The sequence below is a fragment of the Aspergillus udagawae genome, assembly GCF_001078395.1.
Source record: "Aspergillus udagawae IFM 46973 DNA, scaffold_4, whole genome shotgun sequence".
In the NCBI taxonomy this organism is placed as follows: domain Eukaryota; kingdom Fungi; phylum Ascomycota; class Eurotiomycetes; order Eurotiales; family Aspergillaceae; genus Aspergillus; species Aspergillus udagawae.
In genome coordinates this window covers 2,259,182-2,276,352 of record NW_025091267.1, presented here as the reverse complement: position 1 = coordinate 2,276,352, position 17,171 = coordinate 2,259,182, and the positions used below count along the sequence as shown (strand labels likewise).

The 17,171-nt window shown below is 53.3% G+C and overlaps 5 protein-coding genes across 5 annotated transcripts; 3 read left to right on the top strand and 2 right to left on the bottom strand.

Moving 5' to 3' along the window:
* Nucleotides 1-53: 53 nt before the first annotated feature.
* On the bottom strand, nt 54-515 carry Aud_006181 (GFA family protein; the record flags this gene model as incomplete). The annotated part of the gene is made up of 1 exon (XM_043291087.1): nt 54-515. The coding sequence occupies one exon, from the start codon at nt 513-515 to the stop codon at nt 54-56; it is 462 nt and encodes a 153-aa protein (XP_043147022.1).
* A 572-nt stretch (nt 516-1,087) lies between these two features.
* Aud_006180 (putative nucleoside-diphosphate-sugar epimerase) lies at nt 1,088-2,219 on the top strand (the record flags this gene model as incomplete). The annotated part of the gene is made up of 3 exons (XM_043291086.1): nt 1,088-1,107; nt 1,165-1,370; nt 1,420-2,219. The coding sequence occupies 3 exons, from the start codon at nt 1,088-1,090 to the stop codon at nt 2,217-2,219; spliced, it is 1,026 nt and encodes a 341-aa protein (XP_043147021.1).
* A 588-nt stretch (nt 2,220-2,807) lies between these two features.
* On the top strand, nt 2,808-10,275 carry Aud_006179 (putative THO complex component (Rlr1); the record flags this gene model as incomplete). The annotated part of the gene is made up of 2 exons (XM_043291085.1): nt 2,808-7,708; nt 7,773-10,275. The coding sequence occupies 2 exons, from the start codon at nt 2,808-2,810 to the stop codon at nt 10,273-10,275; spliced, it is 7,404 nt and encodes a 2,467-aa protein (XP_043147020.1).
* Nucleotides 10,276-11,636: 1,361 nt separating this feature from the next.
* On the top strand, nt 11,637-14,314 carry Aud_006178 (beta-glucosidase H; the record flags this gene model as incomplete). Its single annotated transcript, XM_043291084.1, has 3 exons — nt 11,637-11,706; nt 11,806-12,412; nt 12,475-14,314. The coding sequence occupies 3 exons, from the start codon at nt 11,637-11,639 to the stop codon at nt 14,312-14,314; spliced, it is 2,517 nt and encodes an 838-aa protein (XP_043147019.1).
* A 466-nt stretch (nt 14,315-14,780) lies between these two features.
* Aud_006177 (uncharacterized protein) lies at nt 14,781-16,243 on the bottom strand (the record flags this gene model as incomplete). Its single annotated transcript, XM_043291083.1, has 2 exons — nt 14,781-16,115; nt 16,172-16,243. The coding sequence occupies 2 exons, from the start codon at nt 16,241-16,243 to the stop codon at nt 14,781-14,783; spliced, it is 1,407 nt and encodes a 468-aa protein (XP_043147018.1).
* Between the last annotated feature and the right edge of the window lie 928 nt (nt 16,244-17,171).

Genomic DNA, 17,171 nt, shown 5'->3' with positions numbered 1-17,171 from the left:
TGTTCTGTCTGTTCAACACAAGAGTACCATCTTTCCAGTCGTATCTGACATGCTCAGCTCGACTTCGTCTGCAAGTTCTTCAAACTCTCAGCCATGTCCGGCGAAAACTGATTCCACCGCTCAGCGCCATCATCAGGCAGATCAAACCACGCCACCTTCTCCTGCATAAAGAGATGACATGTCGGCTTCGGGATTTTCGCTTGATGTGCACTGTCGATGGTCCCTGTAGTCACACTCAGAAGCTCGGGCTCGTAGTCATACTGCATACTGACGCTCGATCCGCACTTTGGACAGAACCCGCGGGTCGCAAAGGCACTGGCTCTCCGGAATGAGGGCAACTTGCTCTTGTCCCAGGTGAGGGAGCCTGGAGCAAAGGTCGCCCAGCTCTGGAATGGTGCGCCGGATTGTTTGCGGCAGATGGTGCAGTGACAATTTGTGACGTTTAACGGGGGCTGGCTGGCCGTGTAGGTGACGTGGTGGCAGGCGCAGCTTCCTGTGAGGAGGTCGGATGGCATTTTGTAACAGGTTCTGGGTGTTGTACTGTGCTGAGCTTGCGGTTGGTGATCACTGGGGATTATTTACATTTTGAACCGTCAGGATGCAATCCATGGGTGGGAGACCCTCTGCTTTTTGTCAAACTGATTACCGTGGTGGACGTCATGAGGGGTTGTCCTCCTCGTATTTGGTGTACTTCTGACATCGTATCATGTCATTTCTGTCTCTGATACCTTAGGTAGGACTGAGTTCGTATGCAGTGCTGTCCAAACAAGCACTCCAATCAGCTCCTTCACTAATACTATCCCCAAGCAATCATTTTGAGGATTGATGCTCTTCTCTGAAGTTCCGTCGGCCCCCGCTCCCCACTCTCAACAGCTGTCGAAGCTCTGATTGAGTCTTGTGCGGCGACGAGGGCCCATCCTAACGCTTGATTTCAAAGCAAGGGTGTGTGTAACTTGGAAATGTGTCCGTGTTGCATTACTATAATTCCTTGCAGATCTATATAAGTGTGGTTAGGTTCCCACACGTGTTGCTCTCAGAGTTACTGTCTAATTACTCCAAGCCATTTAGATACATAGAAAGATTCAATATGGCTCCAAAGGTTTTTCTGTATGTTCAACCGCCCTGACGATTTTGATAATACTCACCTTTGACTCCGTTTTCCAGCACAGGTGTTACCGGGTACATTGGCGGAGATGTCTTCTATGCAGTCTCCCAAGCACATCCTGACTGGCAGATTTCTGTCCTGGTTCGCAACAAAGAAAAGGCGGCTCAACTTGCCAGTAAATACCCCAATGTCCGAATCGTGCATGGAGACCTGGACTCCGCCGACGTGATCGAGGAGGAAGTCAAGAATGCAGATATCATCTTCCGTACGTGAGCATCCTCTGCTGCGAGCGACCATTGACTCACGACGTACAGACTGCGCCGACTGCGACCACGTCGCGTCTGCCACTGCTATCGCCAAAGGCGCTACTCACCACACCCCTGAGAAGCCCCTCTGGTTAATCCATACATCTGGCACCGGCATTCTGACCGTCGAAGACTTCCGCGCTAACACCTGGGGAATCGAGCGCACCAAGGAGCACAATGACTGGGACGGAGTAGACGAGCTGATGAACCTGCCCGATGACTCTTTACACCGGAATGTCGACAAGATCATCATCGGGGCCGGCCAGCGTGCCCCCGACAGTGTTAAGACCGCCATCGTTTGCCCCCCTACCATCTACGGGCCCGGCCGTGGTCCCGGCAACCAAAAGAGTGTCCAAGCGTACTGGCTGGCTTCTGCCGTACTGAAAAGGAAGAAGGGCTTCCTTATCGGCGAGGGCAAGAATACCTGGCACCAGGTACACGTCCAGGATCTCACCAATGTCTACCTGGCCCTAGGGGATGCCGCGGCGGCAGAAGGCGGCAAGGCCACCTGGAATGAGCAGGGGTACTACCTCGCCGAGAACGGGTCTTTTGTCTGGGGTGATATTTCGCGTGCTGTGGCCAAGGTGGCTTACGAGAAGAAGCTGATTCCGTCTCCTGATGTTGAGCCATTGTCAGACGAGCAAATCACGGAGCTGAATCAGTATGGCCTGTATGCTTGGGGGAGCAACTCGCGCGGCCATGCCATACGCGCGAGGAAGCTGTTCGGTTGGACGCCTCAACAGCCTAGTTTGATGGAACTTATCCCTCAGATTGTCGAGATTGAGGCTAAAGCTTTGGGACTGATGTAAGTGTCAGAAAAAATATGCATGGTCAACATATTTCATGAAAACGACTGCAAAATAGGCTTTTGGCGTCGGATGTGTGGTTGTGAATGGACAACACCGGACTGTGGTCATTCCTTTTCCATTCAGCTATAAATGTTGATAGCAAAATGATTTCGTAATGACAGCAGATTTTATAAGAGATCTATCGTAGTAAAACAGGGAATAATCGAGGAAGAAAATAACCTACAATGGCGGCGGGATAACCTAAAAAGCTTAGCGCCGAGAAATACATTAAGCGACCCAGACGCGCCAATCGCTCCATAGCCGCGATCCTCCTGCATGCTTGGAATTACGTTTTGCTGGAGCTCTCTGTGGTTCTTTGATCGATTCAGCAAGCAACACCACCACTCGTCTCCGCACTATTTACCACCGCAGGTTGTCCTCTCCATCGTATCTTTCTATTCATCTCACATATGCATTTCTGCATTTAGTTGTTGGTTTGAATTCTGGCATGTACTGACAGTTTCACCTACAAAGACCCGCTCCATGAGTTGCGACCTGTCGGAAATTTCGCGGTTTTCTCTATGAGGTGTTAGATTACACGAAGCTGTCATGGCTCCAGGTGCTGGAGGAAAGAGGAAGAGAGGCGACAGATCGTGGTCTGGCGACTCCGGCAACGACGGTCTACGGCCTTCCCCTCACCGACCGGGCAATCTCAACATGGCGCAACACAATCACGGCTCGCATTCAAATCACCCTCGTGACTTTCCCGAAACGCGCGGTCGCGTACGGAGACAGTCTAGTCGAGGCGGGAGGAACAGTAATAATCTCAGCCGACGACCTAGCAATGACATTCCGAACGTCACCGCTGGACAGAAGGATACGGCCATGTCTCCGCCTGCCAGAGATGTGCCTGATGCGAGCCAGACAAACGGGGTTTCACCGACGGTAGTAACAGCTAGTATACAGCCCTCGCCGTCTCCTGCGCCGAGCTTACAACAAACGCCCGCACAAGCGCAGGCGTCCCCGAAGCCTCAGTCGCAGTCACTGCTGTCGCCTGCTCCTCCCGTCAAGCCTCCGCCGGGTCCACCGCCGCCTTACGATTACGAATATGTCACAGATAGTGTAGTTGAAGATTGGACGTCAACAGGAAGACAGAAGGTCATTACGGATGGCGTGCAGGCGAGGAACCAGGAGGACGCGTCGACATTGGCTTCGATCTACCAGGAACTGATCCGGTCTGCATTCTACGGCCGGTTGTCACCCACCGAGGCCGGAACGGCGATCAAGGAGATTATTGGTGAAGAGGTTGCAGCTCAAGATGTTGATTTGGTTGACGGGCAATCCTCAACAGTTCTCGACACACGCTCTTTGTTTCTGGACACCCTGTCTATTCTTACTGATGCCGATCCTAGCAATCCTGCCTTGAGACCGTTGGTTTTCTCCACAGGAATCAATGCGGCTCTTTTGCGCCTCCAACTCGAGACTCCCGTCCTTCAGACGCTGGGTCTTGTTCGTGACACCTTTACTCGCATCGGCATCCGTAAACAAACCAATCTTCTGTACCGACAGTCCAACTACAACTTGCTGCGGGAGGAATCGGAAGGGTACTCCAAGCTGTTGACTGAGCTTTTCACCACTAGCAACAACGAACCACCCACCAGCGAGGTCGTTGAAGATACCTTCGAGAGGGTCAAGGCTATGATAGGGGCCTTCGATATGGACGTTGGCCGTGTTTTAGATGTCACGCTCGATGTCTTCGCCGCAGTGCTTGTGAAGCAATATCGCTTCTTTGTTAAGCTTCTCCGAGTTAGTTCCTGGTGGCCCAAAGACGATATTTCCCGCACACTTGGTGGTGATGACCGAGATTCTGGCCTACCAAATTGGGCGCTACCAGGTTCCGCAGGATGGGCCACAACGGACGAGGAGCGAGCTGAGATCATGCAAGCCAATGAGCAGCGAGATCGCGAGCTTTGGAGCAGAGTCAGAGAGATTGGTATTCGAGCCTTTTTCGAAATTGGGCGGAAGCCGATCTCCGAAGACGAGAGAAAGCGTATATTTCCAGAAAACACGAATCTGTCAGAAGAAGAGATGGAAACACGGAAATGGATCGAAGAGACAGGAACTCTACCCCCCAAAGGGAACAGGGTCGCAGCGCAGCTTCTTGGCTTCAAGCTTCGCTTCTACTCGTCGAAAGCGCGGGACAAGTCAGATATCCTCCCCGACAACCTCATCTATCTGGCGGCCCTTCTGATCAAAGTCGGTTTTATCTCGCTTCGCGACTTGTACCCTCATCTCTGGAGGCCTGACGAATTGATGGACGACTTGAAGGAGGAGAAAATGAAGGAAAAAGCAGAAAGAGAAAGAGCTGCGCGGCCGGGTGGAGGTGTAAATGCTTTGATGATGGCTGGTGCTCTGTCAGACGATACGTTACCAATTCCACGCATTCGGGAATCAGAACAACGGTCATCCACTCCTGCAAAGGAGCAAGAAGCGGACAAAGGAACCCCACAGAAGACGGATGAAGATGAGCTGCCAGAGCCCTCGGATCAGAAGGTTATGCTGCTAAAGAGTCTGCTCGCCATCGGAGCCCTCCCAGAGTCTCTCTTTATCCTAAGCAAATTCCCTTGGCTTATGGATGCCTATCCCGAACTCCCCGAATACATTCACCGTATCTTGCATCACAGTCTGAGCAAAGTGTATAACTCACTGCGTCCCTTACCGACCGCCGAGGAGCTCAGGGAACAACAGCAAATACCCAGCCAAGACCAGGGAGGTGTGGCAAAAGGACAGATTCGGCTGACTTCGGCGCCTTCAAGACGAGTCCTTCGCTGGGCTCAGCTCGACAAGGATGACACGAATGATGGGACCGACTATAGATTCTATTGGGACGATTGGGCCGATAATGTCCCAGTCTGTCAATCCGTTGATGATGTTTTTGCTCTTTGTTCATCGCTTCTGAATATCTCCGGGCACAAAATTGGACTTGACCCCAGTCTGTTAGCTAAGCTTGCGAGGATCGGCAAATCGAGCCTTACTCAAGATGACTCACCAGAGAACAAAGCGCGCTGGCAGGATCTCTGCAAACGTCTCCTTGTGCCTGCGATCAGTTTGACCAAGGCAAACCCCGGCGTTGTGAATGAGGTCTTCGATCTTCTTGGATTCTTTCCCAGAGCAACAAGGTACAACATCTACGCAGAATGGTATTCTGGACAGACATCTCGACTGCCGGATATCAAGTCCGCTTTTGATCAAGCAAGAGCCGAGACGAAGGACGTTCTCAAGAGGCTGAGCAAAACAAACATACGACCGATGGCTCGCGCACTAGCGAAGATTGCCTTTGCCAACCCCGGTATCGTGATCAACGTCGCCATCAGCCAGATCGAGTCTTACGAGAACCTCATTGAAGTTGTGGTAGAGTGTGCACGCTACTTTACATACCTCGGGTATGACATTCTCACCTGGGCGCTAATCAACTCGCTTGGCCAAAATGGACGAAGCCGAGTGCAACAGGGCGGCCTGTTGACCAGTCGATGGCTAAACGCCTTGGCAACATTCGCAGGCAGGACCTACAAGCGCTACTCTATCATGGATCCTACCCCTGTCCTTCAGTACGTTGTTGAACAACTTCGGCAGAACAACTCCACGGATCTTATCATTTTGGAGCAGATGATTAGCTCTATGGCTGGTATCATCACAGATACAAACTTCAACGACGCGCAAATTCAAGCTATGGCCGGTGGTGAGATCCTCCAGTCACAGACCATCCTACAACTACTCGACAAACGGCACGAATCGAAAACAACTTCGAAACGACTCATGAAAGCTCTGACAGTATCGAAACTGGCCGGACAATTGCTTGTTGCAATCGCCCAGGAACGCTGGACGTGTATCTACAAGGCTACGGAGGGAGACTCTGAACTCAAGTTACTAGGCAATGTCTTCGACGAGATCCATCGCATCCTAGCGCAGTATCTGGATCTCCTACGCAGCAACCTGTCGGTGGATGAGTTCGATTCTTTTGTTCCCGACTTGGCTTCTCTCATCAAGGAATTTGGTATTCAGCCTGAGATTGCGTTCTGGATCCGCCGACCCAGCGTTTCCCGCAAGGTTGCGGATGCTGAAAAAGCAATGCAAGAGGAGGAAGCTGCAGCTGTGAGGGCCCGCGAAAGCGAAGCAGCGCCTATCAAATCCGAGGATGACAAGATGGAAACGACAGATGAGGGTGAAATGAACGGCACTGCGGATGAAACCGCCGACAACTCTATGGAGGTTGACAAGGAGCAAGTAGTGGCAACCATTGAGGGAGACAGCAACCCTACTTCAGGGCATCCAGGTCAACCGACATCCTTTAGTCCAACTCTGAACCCAGTGATGCAGGATCTGGAGGATCAGGTGAAGTCAGTACTGACACCCGAAACTTGGGGAGTGGTCGGCCTGCATTTTTACGTCATCTTCTGGCAACTGTCGCTTTACGACGTACATATACCCCAGAAGGCTTACGAAGATGAAATCGAACGCCAGAAGAAAAAGGTCGTGGCCATCAACAGCGATCGATCCGACATTAGCATGGCCGGCACTCAGCGAAAGGAAAGAGAAAAGAAGCAGATAACCCAACTGCAGGAACGCATCTTGGAGGAAAACAAGGCTCATCTGAAGGCTTACGGTCAGACAAGGGCAAGACTACAGAAGGAAAAGGACCGGTGGTTCGCCGGCATGCGCGGGAAGCATGATTCCCTCAACGTCAGCCTGCTGGAACAGTGCTTCCTGCCCCGTTTGCTGCTGTCACCCATCGATGCGTTCTACTGCTTTAAGATGCTCAAGTTCTTACACACGTCCGGCACACCTAACTTTCGTACTGTTGGGCTGTTAGATCAGTTGTTCCGCGAACAGAGACTTACCGCCTTGATTTTCCAATGCACCTCGCGCGAAGCGGATAATCTTGGCCGGTTCTTGAACGAGGTCATTCGCGACCTCGGTCGCTGGCATGCCGACAAGGCTGTATATGAGAAGGAAGCTTTTGGTACGAAGAAAGACCTGCCTGGTTTTGCCATCAATGTCGATCCGGAAGGCAAACCTACCACGTTCTTGGAGTACGAGGACTTCCGCCGGCTACTGTACAAGTGGCACAGACTTCTCGCTTCTGCGCTCAAGATCTGTTTGAATGGAGGCGAATACATGCATATTCGGAACGCGATCAGTGTGCTCAAGGCAGTCGTGCAGCATTTCCCCGCTGTCAACTGGATTGGTCGTGACATGCTCACTAGCGTCAACAACCTTAGTCAAAACGATGAGCGAGACGACGTGAAAATCCCTGCCGCATCGCTGATCGGCGACCTGAATCGCCGAGAGAAGAAATGGATGCTACCACAAGCCTTCATGGTTTCAAACCAACCAGCGGGCAAGGGACCTGCACCAGCAGCTGGAAAACCCGGGACTCCACGGCCTCGATCCACTACACCAGCGTCCCTGAATGCTGCAGCGCCCGAGTTCAAGCCCCCAACATCCGCGGAGTAAGTTGACACCTGGACACAACTCCCATGATTTAACAAAAGTTTCTAACAAAGTCATGCGCAGACCTGAAGGCGGCCCCAGACATGAAGTGACTAAAAAGGCCGAGGTAGAAGATGGGGAGATCGAAGACGCTAAGATGATGGATCTATCAGCTAAGGACACTGAGCCAACCGATCAAGCTGCCCAGAAACCAGCAGAAAAAGCTGAAGTTGCGGCACGCCAAGGCGAAGAGTCCACCGTCACAGAGCCTCATGAGACCACTAGCAGTCAACCTACGTCCGAGAAACCGGCTGCCTCCACTGAGGTTCATACAGAGGTTGAGCTTCCCTCGCATCCACGAATTTCTGACTCGCCAGCCGCATCGCAAACGGCCACGAAGGCTTCGGAATCTGGACGCCTTCCTAATGTTCCCAGACGCCCGGAATCAGATAGAGCTCCTTTCAGCAGTCCCAATATGCGCCCCCAATCGCAGATACCCAGTCGCCCGTTCCGTGGTGATGACGGCCGGTTGCCACCGCGCTCGGATCTCATGGATGCTCGACGAGACAGACAGTCAGACTTCCCTCGGGGCGGCCGGTTCGGTGATCATGACCATAGCCGGTCGTTCGACCAGCCTGGACCGGAAGGCAGAAGCTACGGTCGTCTTGAAAGAGACTTTCCTGGCAGACCCCCTGCAGACGAACCCTTCCGGGGCCCTCCATATCGTGACGGACGTCTCACCCGTGAGGCGGACTGGCCTGACCGTCCTGGACGCTTGCGTGGACCTCCAGATTCTCGCGAAGCTCCTTCGTCACGGTCTGTACCACCTGGCCCACAGACCCACCCTGATCGCGCAGACTTGATTCAAGATCACCCTGAGCGCGGTGGAGACGGATATCGGCGCGGCGAGCAAATGCGACAAGAAAAAGATGACCGAAGAGCTTTGCAAACACGGGGTCTTTCACCCCCAAGAGCCGACCTTCCCAATCGTCCAGAACGATTCCCACCTGATGACCGCCGTTTCCCCTCTCACCCTCAAGCGCGTTCGCGGTATGACGATACACCGACCGGACCCCGCAATGACCGGCAATCACGGGCCCCTATGGATGCCCCCGAGCCCAGGGAGCCTGGCATCGACATGAGCCATGGCCGATTACGTCAACCAGAGCCAACATCAGACATTCCATCTGGTCCACGGGTAAGAAATCCATCCGGACGGGGTGGACGCACCGCTTCTGGTCTCTCGCATGCTACACCGTCTTCTCCTGCCGGGGCCCCGGATCGTCAAACCCCCACTGGACCAGGTCGCCAAGGAATGCGAGGCGCAGCTGAGCAGCAGAGTTCAACCGGCCCGTCCTCGCCAACAATCGAGAAACTCGATGCCAGTGGAATTCATCCAGATCGTCTCAAGGCTCTGCAACAGCAAGCCACCGAGGACACTTTTGGCGGCAGTCCACGCCCTCATCAACCTCCGTCTCCCGCTTCAACTGTTCCGCCATCCGGACCTCGTAGTGGCCTTGCGCCGCCGTCGGGGCCGTCCTCAACCAATCGCGGACCACCGTCAGGCCCTGGTTTCGGTGGTGAACGTGGAAGGGGGGACAAGCGGTTCGCGGGGATCAACAACATGCTCCAGCAATCGGGCGGACCTGGAGACCGTGGAGGCCCTGGCCCGCAAATTCGTGGTCGCGGCGCAAACAGACAATCGAGTATGGGTGGTCCCTCGCCCCAAAGCACTCGTCCAGGAACACCGGGGGCTTCGGAAGAGAGTAGCCGATCGGGTTTATCCAGTCAAGGCCGTCCTGATCTTCTGACCGGCCGACCTTCGGCTTCTTTTACGGAAGACGATGGTTCTTCCAAGGGTCGTGTCGGCGGCGGACGAAATGAGCCAGTGGAAGAAACGGGATCCGAGTCAAGACGGTCTGGCAGAGTCTCACACGACCGGGAACGGGAACGAGATCGGGGTCGGGATAGAGAACGTGATCGCGATCGTGAGCGTGAACGCCGAGGTGGTCCGGACGAGGATGGAGGCCGTAGTAGCAGTCGCCGAGAGGAACGAGAACGGGTCCGAGACTTTGAACGCGAACGTAGCCGGCGCGGTGAGACTGGAGGAACCGTCTCTCGAGAGGAACGATTTGAGTCTCGAGAGACCTCGCGACGTGGAGCCGGCTCGCGCGAAGAAAACCGTCGCCGAGACCGCCGAGAAAGGGAAGAGAATCCCGAATTGGGGCCGGGCAGCCATGAGCACGAAGGCCGTCTCCGACCTCCTTCTTCGTTGGGAGGACCACCACCTCCGCCGCCACCACCACCTCCCCTTCCGGTTAACGCGGAGGAAGATCGAAGATGGGGTGCAGGCGGCGGTGGCGGCAACGGCGGCAACGGCGGCCGTGAGATACGGGACAGGGATCGAGACCGGAATCGCGACCGGGGACGGGATCGGGACTACAATCGCGATGGGGGAAGCGGGGGACCTCACCGAAAACGAGGCCGACCCGGAGGAGATGATGGACCTGGTGATGGAGGAGGTGGTGGAGGCCGAGGAGGCATGCGAATGGGAGGGGAAAACAAACGGCCCCGGCGAGGGCAATGAATGAGAAGAGAAACGGGCTAGCTTTTTTGTTGTATGCTCCATTCATTCGAACACTGTGTTTCCTTTCTTCGTTATCTCATTTGGGGCTCTATATCATTGCATTTGTTGGACGGTGTTTCGTCGTTGCATTACCACCAAGCCTACGTCGGGATCTAAGGGATTCTTCTTTTCGTTTGTGGCCCTGAATACTTGAATTCAATTCATAGGCGTGTATTATTGAAGACAGCAGAATCATCAGATGGCAGAATGACATTGTTGCTTAGTATTTCTCTCCTCTGCGTATAGCGCTGAGATGAAGCTCCTGGGACCAACAGTCGTTGTCACGAGGGCTGCTTTACTGTCTGTTTTCCAGTATTGGGGAGTCTCCCTCAGCAACATCACTTTTACCCCCACTCCTTTCAAGCTCTTGAATCGAACCGTCAAGCCATCACTATTCTTATTATCCGAATGCTATCCTAGCTCAAGAATCACAGGCAGATCGGACCGACACCCCGCGTTATCCCCCGCTCTCTGAACCGCCAAGCGCCGGTTAAACCTCGGACGCTGCTCCGTTTCCTTTTTCATCTAGCGTCATCGACGCATCGGTCCCTGAAGCCTTGACTCCTGCGATTATCCACGGCTGGCGGGGAATATCATGCGAGCACTAGTGGGATTGCTTCTCCCGGCCGTGCTTGTTATCATTATTCCCTGGTTAACTACAGATTATCCATGCTAGTGCGACAGTGCTCACAAGGGCCGTTCCTGTCAGTTTCATTTTAATACATAACCATCTACTAGGAGTAATCATTGCCTGTTTCTCCACCGCTGGGAGAACTTCGGGCGTTCCAACCGGTGATCCACCGGCTGGAGAAGCTCCATCTGTGATGCACTGATGCTGACATGCTTGAGGTGCAGAACTCCAAATTGCTGCGAAATAATGATTCCGCAACTCGGCTGCTATCTGGAACGAACAGTTCAACCCACCGGATCCTGAGATCGCGACGGAGAATTCGGGACGGTAGAACGAATGAATAATAGACATGGTTTGTTTCATCTTCAGTTCATGATTACTTGTTCTTTTTCCTTTTGCAAGACGACAGCCCGCGCGCAGTTGGGGATTTTGGAGTATGCTTAGACTGGAGATACAGCCGCAGTATATCTAGTGCTTGGTTTCCCCTCAATAATTCAACTTTTTATTTTACTCTGTCGTCATTCTCCTCACATGGTTTCTCCTTCCTCTCATCATTGTGTTGCTGGTTATTTAACTCTCTTGCAATTCTGAGAGCCGTGGTTCATCTTTGATTATCGTGTTTTTAACCCGAGCCGTTGATCGGAGGGAGCCATTTTCTCTGTTCTTGTAAATACTTGATCGTTCATTCACCATGGTCCAGTTAGATGTCGAAAAGACCATTGAGGAGCTCACGCTTGGTGAGAAGGTAGCTCTCACAGCTGGTATGTGATCGCGCAATTCACATGTGATTTCTAACCATAGATGGATGAATTTTTGGTGGTATAATTCGACAATCGAGCTAACAGGAATAATGTTTACAGGAATTGATTTCTGGCACACGGCTGCCGTTCCCCGTCTCAACATCCCCAGTCTTCGCATGTCCGATGGCCCCAATGGTGTGCGCGGTACACGCTTCTTCAATGGCGTCCCTGCCGCCTGCTTTCCCTGCGCAACCGCGCTGGGCGCGACTTGGGATACTGAGCTCCTGCACGAGGTGGGCCGACTGATGGGAGAGGAGTCTATTGCCAAAGGCTCGCATATCGTGCTGGGGCCCACAATCAACACCCAGCGTTCCCCGCTTGGAGGTCGAGGCTTCGAGTCGTTCGCCGAGGACGGTGTGCTCTCCGGCATTCTAGCGGGACACTATTGCAAGGGTCTGCAGGAGACGGGCGTTGCGGCTACTCTGAAGCATTTTGTCTGTAATGACCAGGAACATGAGCGCTTGGCTGTTGACAGCATTGTGACGATGCGCGCTATGCGCGAGATTTATCTCTTGCCGTTTCAGCTGGCGATGAGGATCTGCAAGTCTGCCTGCGTTATGACAGCCTACAACAAGATCAATGGAACCCACGTCAGCGAGAACAAGCAGATCATCACCGATATTCTGCGCAAGGAGTGGGGGTGGGACGGCCTGGTTATGAGTGACTGGTAAGTTTATACCTGGTCAATGCTGCATGACTATGTGGCAGAAAGATATTGACGACTTTCAGGTTTGGAACATACAGTACATCCGATGCCATTAATGCTGGCTTGGATCTTGAAATGCCAGGCCCAACCCGCTGGCGCGGAACCGCTCTGGCGCATGCTGTTTCATCTAACAAGGCATTTGAATTCGTGATGGACGAGAGGGTTCGCAACATTTTGAATCTGCACAACTTTGTCGAGCCATTGGGTATCCCAGAGAACGCACCTGAACAGGCCTTGAATCGGCCTGAGGATCAGGCTCTGCTTAGACGAGCGGCGGCAGAATCCGTGGTTCTCATGAAGAACCAGGACAACATTCTGCCTTTAAAGAAAGAGAAACCCATTCTGGTCGTCGGGCCAAACGCCAAGACTGCCGCATACTGCGGCGGCGGATCAGCGTCCCTAGATGCATACTACACTGTGACACCGTTTGAAGGTGTCTCGGCCCAGAGCCAGGGTGAAGTCAAGTTCTCACAGGGTGTCTACTCGTACAAGGAACTCCCCTTGCTCGGTCCTCTGCTGAAGACGGACGATGGCAAGAAAGGCTTCAAGTTCCGCGTGTACAACGAGCCCCCTTCGGAACCCAACCGCCAGCTCATCGATGAACTGCACCTTGAATCCTCCAGCGGCTTTCTGATGGACTACAGGCACCCCAAGATCAAGACATTCACCTTCTACGTTGACATGGAAGGCTACTTCACGCCGGAGGAAGACGGTATCTACGACTTTGGTGTGACAGTCGTGGGCACCGGCAAACTATTCATAGACGACGAGCTTGTCGTCGACAACTCCAAGAACCAGCGGCAGGGCACCGCCTTCTTCGGCAACGCCACCGTGGAAGAGCAAGGCTCCAAGGAACTCAAGGCCGGCCAGACCTACAAGGTTGTCCTGCAATTCGGCAGCGCCCCAACATCCGACCTCGACATGCGCGGCGTAGTCATCTTCGGCCCAGGCGGGTTCCGCTTCGGCGCTGCTCGCCGCGTCAGCCAGGAGGAGCTCATCTCCAAGGCGGCGGAGCTAGCCTCCCAGGCCGAGCAAGTCGTCATCTTCGCCGGCCTCACCAGCGAATGGGAGACGGAAGGCCACGACCGCGATCACATGGATCTGCCCCCAGGCAGCGACGAGATGATCAGCCGCGTGCTGGACGCGAACCCCAACGCAGTGGTGGTCATCCAGAGCGGCACCCCGGTCACCATGCCCTGGGCCCACAAGGCCAAGGCCCTCGTCCAGGCCTGGTTCGGCGGCAACGAATGCGGCAACGGCATTGCAGACGTGCTCTACGGCAACGTCAACCCCTCCGCCAAGCTCCCGCTGTCCTTCCCCGTCCGCCTCCAGGATAACCCGTCCTACCTGAACTTCCGCTCCGAGCGCGGCCGCGTCCTCTACGGCGAGGACGTGTACGTCGGATACCGCTACTACGAGAAGGTCGACCTGGCCCCTCTCTTCCCCTTCGGCCACGGCCTCTCGTACACTACCTTCTCCCGCTCGGACCTGTCCCTCTCTACCACCCCAGAGAAACCCCAGCTGGAAGACGGCGAGCCCATTACTGCTACTGTCTCCGTCACCAATACCGGTAGCGTGGCCGGCGCCGAGATTGTTCAGCTGTGGGTGGCCCCGCCGCCGACTGGGGTGAACCGCCCCGTACGAGAACTGAAGGGTTTCGCCAAGGTGTTCTTACAACCCGGTGAGACGAAGAAGGTCGAGATTGTGGTGGAGAAGAAGCTCGCGACAAGCTGGTGGGATGAGCAGCGTGAGAAGTGGGCTTCGGAGAAGGGGACGTACGAGGTGCTGGTGACGGGGACGGGAGACGAGGTGCTTAACTCCTCTTTTGAGGTCGGGAAGACGCGGTACTGGCTGGGATTGTAAACAGTTCGACGCTGATGGTTACGAATGATGGATGATGACTTGGTCTTTTTTCTTTTTCTTACTGTTACGTTGTTATGGTTTACTTGATTCATTGACGGAAAATGATGTACCTCGGGATGAGACAAGACAAGTTGAAGAGATTGATACCAATAGATATGGTACAGTCATTCGGTTTTCCTTTTTGTTCTCAAGTAATTCGTGGTAGCCATACATAAAGTAAACGCTTCCCCGTCCACCACATGCAGCAGATTTCATAAACAGCCGTAATCGAGTTGAGTAGACGCAATATCTAGACAGATCGCAAATAACAGTTACAAGCAAGTCGCTGTCTGGAAAAACATACTGTGTAATATCAGAATAAAATTCACAAATCAGCCATTACAATTAAGCACGCTGTCAAGCCAGATGAACATTAAGCGAGGACCGTGGTAGGGCATATTCCTGAAGCAGAGTACATCTAAGGTATCTAGCTGACGATCCGATTGAATCCCGCCGTGTCCCTGCTGCGAGACGCATTGCCGGGCCTGTGCCTCCCCATGTCCAATATGGACATCTTCCTCAGCAGAGAATTGGTCTTGGGGGGAAGCTGAGCCTCAGACTGAGACCCGGACTGAGATCGAGAATGGGAGGGTGAATGAGTTTTGCGCTCTTTGGGATGGCGCTTCAGGCTCGCCAAGCTCTCTTTGGAGATGAGCGATCTTAGAGACCAGAAGGATGAGTTTTTCTGTTTTGCGGAGGCTGGTAGTGGAGGCTCGTCGGACGTTGGGGGAGCAGCGGCGTCTTGTTCTGCAGGTGAAGCGACGTTGCATCTGATAATGCCGGTTTTCATCTTCTCCATGACGGCGAGCTGGAGGTCGCTGTTGCGCTGTGCTTCTTCAGCGTCTGTCATGATATGGACGACGCCGCTGCTGTCAACGATCGCGGAGGGTTGGTCGTCGCGCTTGCGAATGCAGGTAGCGCCGAATTCGACGAAATTGGATGGTAGGTGGTTGGCTGTTATCTCTCCGTCATTGGTCTCATGTGCTTCGGTAGTATTGCTCTGCGGTACAGCTTGGCAGTCCTCGCAGCGTGGTTTGTTGTTGAGCGGGGCGGTTTTGGTGCACGGTCGGGAGAGGCTCGGTGTCCTCCCGAGGTTGATTGTGGTCTTATCTGGACTGAGGAATACTTCGACGTCATCTGAGACTGTCTCCTCGTCGGTGGAGAGATTAGGGCTGGACTCGCCCGCCAGGAAGGCCTCTTCGGACTGTGCTGGTGGGCATTCCACGGAAATCTCTTCTGTAGTTGAGTGTTGATCTTGCACATTTGGAGCAAGGCCCTTGAGAGAAGGTTCAATACTAGATAGTCCGGTGCAGAAAGTCATGTCGCTGCAAGTTGTGGCAGGCGAGCTAGCACTCGTCGATGAATCGTGATTGGAAGAAGAGTGGAATCCATGCAGGTCCTGGAACGGAGAAGTCGAAGGAGGTTCACCCGTCAGGCTGGAGACAGGCTGAGTATCTAGCTCAATAGCAGAGTCATACTTCCTGATGTCGTTGTTGCATTGGCTCTGCTCTCCTGGAGCTGAAACCGCAGCGTGGACCTCAACTTTCTCCGGCGGGTGGGAGGCATCATGGCAGGTCTGTGTTTGTCTGATATCATGTTGAAATTCTTCTTGCTCAATGCTCTTCGCAAGCAAGACACACGACCAGCGGATCTCACGCTCCAGTCGGGGAGAGATCTTGCGACGCTCAATCAGCACAGATCGGCGCCTGAAGATAATGGGTGTATGTTTCAAGTCGTAATATCTCGAGCATTCTTCTCGCCGCTAGCATCAAGTCAACATCTATTTCATGTGTTCTGATTTGGTTTAGCTGCGCTTACCTGCGAGCTAAATAGAAATGAGAGAGATTGCTTCGTGCTGATGCTCTTTCTTCTCGAAAGAGCAGGCTCCATGTTGTTGACAGTCCAGTCAAACCAGTGAGAGCTGAAAGATTGTAGGCAAGCGTCGAGGAAAAGAGAGAAGAGATCAAGAAAACCGATGAATCACAGGGAGACCAGCTCTAATGATTCACGGGCCAACGTTAAGTATGCTTGTAATGTGGTCTGTGAATGAGGATGGCGCCAATGGTGGGAATGAGGGGAGCACGAATCACAAGGCTTGCCCTATGGACTGTGCAGATGGCAAGATCGTCTGGTATAATCAGTGGCGTTTATTGTCGAATGAAGTCCAACGAGTGTTGCCACGATGGGGCTGTTATGAAGCGATGGATGGACTGGTATGCGGGGGTTGCTCGGTCAATGTCGCTCTAATAGTGGAGTGAACGAAGGAACGTGCAGCTCTGCAGCTTATGCCGAGTCTGGACCGTGAATTTAGTGAGAGACAGCCAGCTGGATATCATGAGCTTTGCGGGAAGGCAATAGTACAATGAAACGATCGTCAGAGAGATGCAGATGAGGTATCAAAGGAGCGAGAGGGTGGGAAACGAATGACGGTTAACGGCGTCAAGGTTCAGGCAACCAGGCCAAAGCATGCAGACAGAGAGATGGATAGAAACATAAAAGAAGGTTGTAGATGAACAACAGCACCTTCTGTGGGAAAAGAAGCGAGAAAAAGCAGGGTTTAAACTCGTCAATGTGTCTGCAGAAGTAGTAGGAGTAGTACTACGGCCCAGTGAGCATAACAACAGACAGTGGAAGAAAAATAGACGGTTAGGTAGTGATGGTCTCAAGCATCAAGGTCACACTGATCAAGCTGTGTAACTCCTTCTGTCCCCAGCACATCAATCAGCAGGGAGGGAAGGAAGCACTGCCAACTGATTTGCCGGGTTTAAGATGGTGATTTGATCTTTGAGACGAGATCAACGACTATTGAAGTCATACT